Genomic DNA, 2,508 nt, shown 5'->3' with positions numbered 1-2,508 from the left:
GTTTTTAGAGTCTGAATTCAAAGTACCGGTCATAAGATATTTCCATAGGGAAAGTGACAGAACCAAAACCCCTACACATGATGGTTACACCACATGCTGCAGTTTTAAGTCTACAGAAGCAGACGCTATTATATTCAGCAATAAATTGAAAGATAATACAATCAGAAGACTGAAAATGGATATCGCCATTCTGCAAGACAAGTTGAAGACAATTAAAGTACTTCGTCAGACAATTTCAAGACAAGATTGTAACATAAAAAAATACAAAAGTGAAAATATGTCATTGAAACAGAATATAAATGAAATAAGCATTGAACACAAAAAAAGGGCTCTCAAGTGTGATAAATCCATTCAATGCAATTTAATTGAAAATGAAATAAGACAGTTACATAATGAAATTGAAAATATGCATGTTGAAAATGAGGACATGAGACTTGAAATGCAAAGAAATAAAGAGAAAGACATTGAACCTATTGTAATAGAAGCTAAAAAATCATTCAAAGGTTCTCCATTTAAATCAAAGGTGCGGGAAATATATTATAGTCTTCTCAGTCTAAATGTAGGAGTTAAAAATATTGGTGATGTCATAAAAACTGTACTAAAGTTCTTAAATGTTGAAATTGACTATTTACCAAGTATTAAAACAGTTAGAAATTTTAACACAGAATTGGGAATCATTGCGAAAAACCAAATAAATGAAACTGTAAAAAATTCTAAAAATATTACACTTCATAGAGATGCAACAACAAAGAAAGGCAGGCATTACTATGGCATTGAAATCTCAACTGAAGGTGAAACTCTAACAGCAGGTGTAAGAGAAGTTCACAATGGAACAGCAGACACCTATGTTAATTCTTTAAATGAAATTATTGAAGATATTTCTTTATGTTCAGGGGAAAGCTCAAGACAGTTCTTTTATGAAAATATACAAAACTCAATGACTGACAGATGTGCCACAGAATCTAAAGTCAATAAAATATTGAATGAGAACATGTCTCAAAATTTGAATGAATTCAAATGTTCCACACACCCACTTCTACAATTTTCAGAAGTGTGCGAAAAAGAAATAAGTGTATTGGAGAAGGAATTCCAGAAAGACTTTAAAATTGACAGTCAGTCAAGTTTTAGCAATGTTTTGAAAAGTGTATCAAAATTGTTTTTTAAAGATGGGACAGGTGATCCTTTATTAGCCTCGAACTACATTAAATCAAAAGGAATAAAGAATATACCACTTATAAATTTTAGAGGAAATAGATTTAATATAGCATTTTATAATTCTGCTGGTGTATATTTTTTGAAACAGCACTTACTCAGCTATTTGAAAGATTCTAAAACATCACTCAATTATGTTCAAACAGTTATTGTTAAATGTCTGGAGAATAATTTCTTTTTATCTATTTTACGAGCTATGGGTATTTTAAGTAAAATCGTTACAGAACCATATTTCAGGTTTTCCTCTGACAAAGACAATACTATTTTGGAAATGGATGGTTTGTGTAATAGACTTGTTGATCTATTAAGTACTGCCAAACAAAATCCACATTTGTTACTATGTAATAGTATTTCACTGCTATATGGTCCTTGTGTCCGTCAGTCAAATGAAATATGTGAATGTCTTTTCCTTCCGTCTGACTCTTTGGATTCCTTAACTTCAATAGTATTAGCTAGACTATGTAAAGTGTTGCATGCTAAATGTGAACATATTTTCAAAGACTATCTGAAACATGGCAAGTATTATTCCACCAGTGAGGATATAACTAAACAAGCAAAAACATGTCCAACTAATAATATTACTGTAGAAAGATTAATGGCCAAAGTGGACAGTAATTTAAGAAACTCACCAAATATTGATATACCAAACTTAGAAAGCCGTGTAATGTATAAAAAGAATGAAACAGAGTCTTGGTTGAGCAAAAAATCAGAGAGTGAACAGGAATTTGTTGTACAGTCTGCTGTTAAACTCCGGAAAGATGTTCAAGTGGAAAATAGAGAAAGAAAGAATCAACTGTTCCAAAAGTCTATACAAATAATTGAAGATAGAAAAAGAAAGAAAGAAAACACAGAAATAAAAAAGGAAAAAAAAAACAAAAAGTGCTACAAAATAACATTATTGAATTTGGTATTGTGAAAAGTGCTGAAGAAATAGACTGTAAAATAAAGATGCTAAAAACAAAAAAGGAACAAGTAATGTTTTTGAAAACGCAGATTAATTATTTAAAAGAAATAGTTTCAGTTTCATCCATTGAAAAATATTTATTTGCATTCAGTCATAAAGGAAAACAAAGAGACATATCATCACTTTTGGAGAAACAACGTAACCAGGAAAATTGAAAAAGGAATGAATTAACAATAATTTAAAAGGTGAATTTTGGCAGTTCATAAATTTTAGTTATTTCACTGCATGAATTTATATTCACCAAGGTTATGTAAAGCAATGAAATAACCAATGGTTGGTGAAGTTGGTATGTGGTAAATTAAATATCTATGATTAATATTTTAGACCATATT

General features: G+C 29.9%; 1 protein-coding gene across 1 annotated transcript; it reads left to right on the top strand.

Moving 5' to 3' along the window:
• Positions 1-406: 406 nt before the first annotated feature.
• On the top strand, positions 407-2,263 carry LOC128551786 (uncharacterized). The gene has a single exon (XM_053532702.1). It carries the CDS (start codon positions 407-409, stop codon positions 2,126-2,128), a length of 1,722 nt encoding a protein of 573 aa, XP_053388677.1. The 3' UTR covers positions 2,129-2,263.
• The last annotated feature ends 245 nt before the right edge of the window (positions 2,264-2,508 follow it).

The sequence above is a fragment of the Mercenaria mercenaria genome, unplaced genomic scaffold (assembly GCF_021730395.1).
Source record: "Mercenaria mercenaria strain notata unplaced genomic scaffold, MADL_Memer_1 contig_1699, whole genome shotgun sequence".
NCBI classification, from domain to species: Eukaryota; Metazoa; Mollusca; class Bivalvia; order Venerida; family Veneridae; genus Mercenaria; species Mercenaria mercenaria.
The sequence above is the reverse complement of the archived record's forward strand: the minus strand, read 5'-3'. Positions and strand labels throughout refer to the sequence as shown.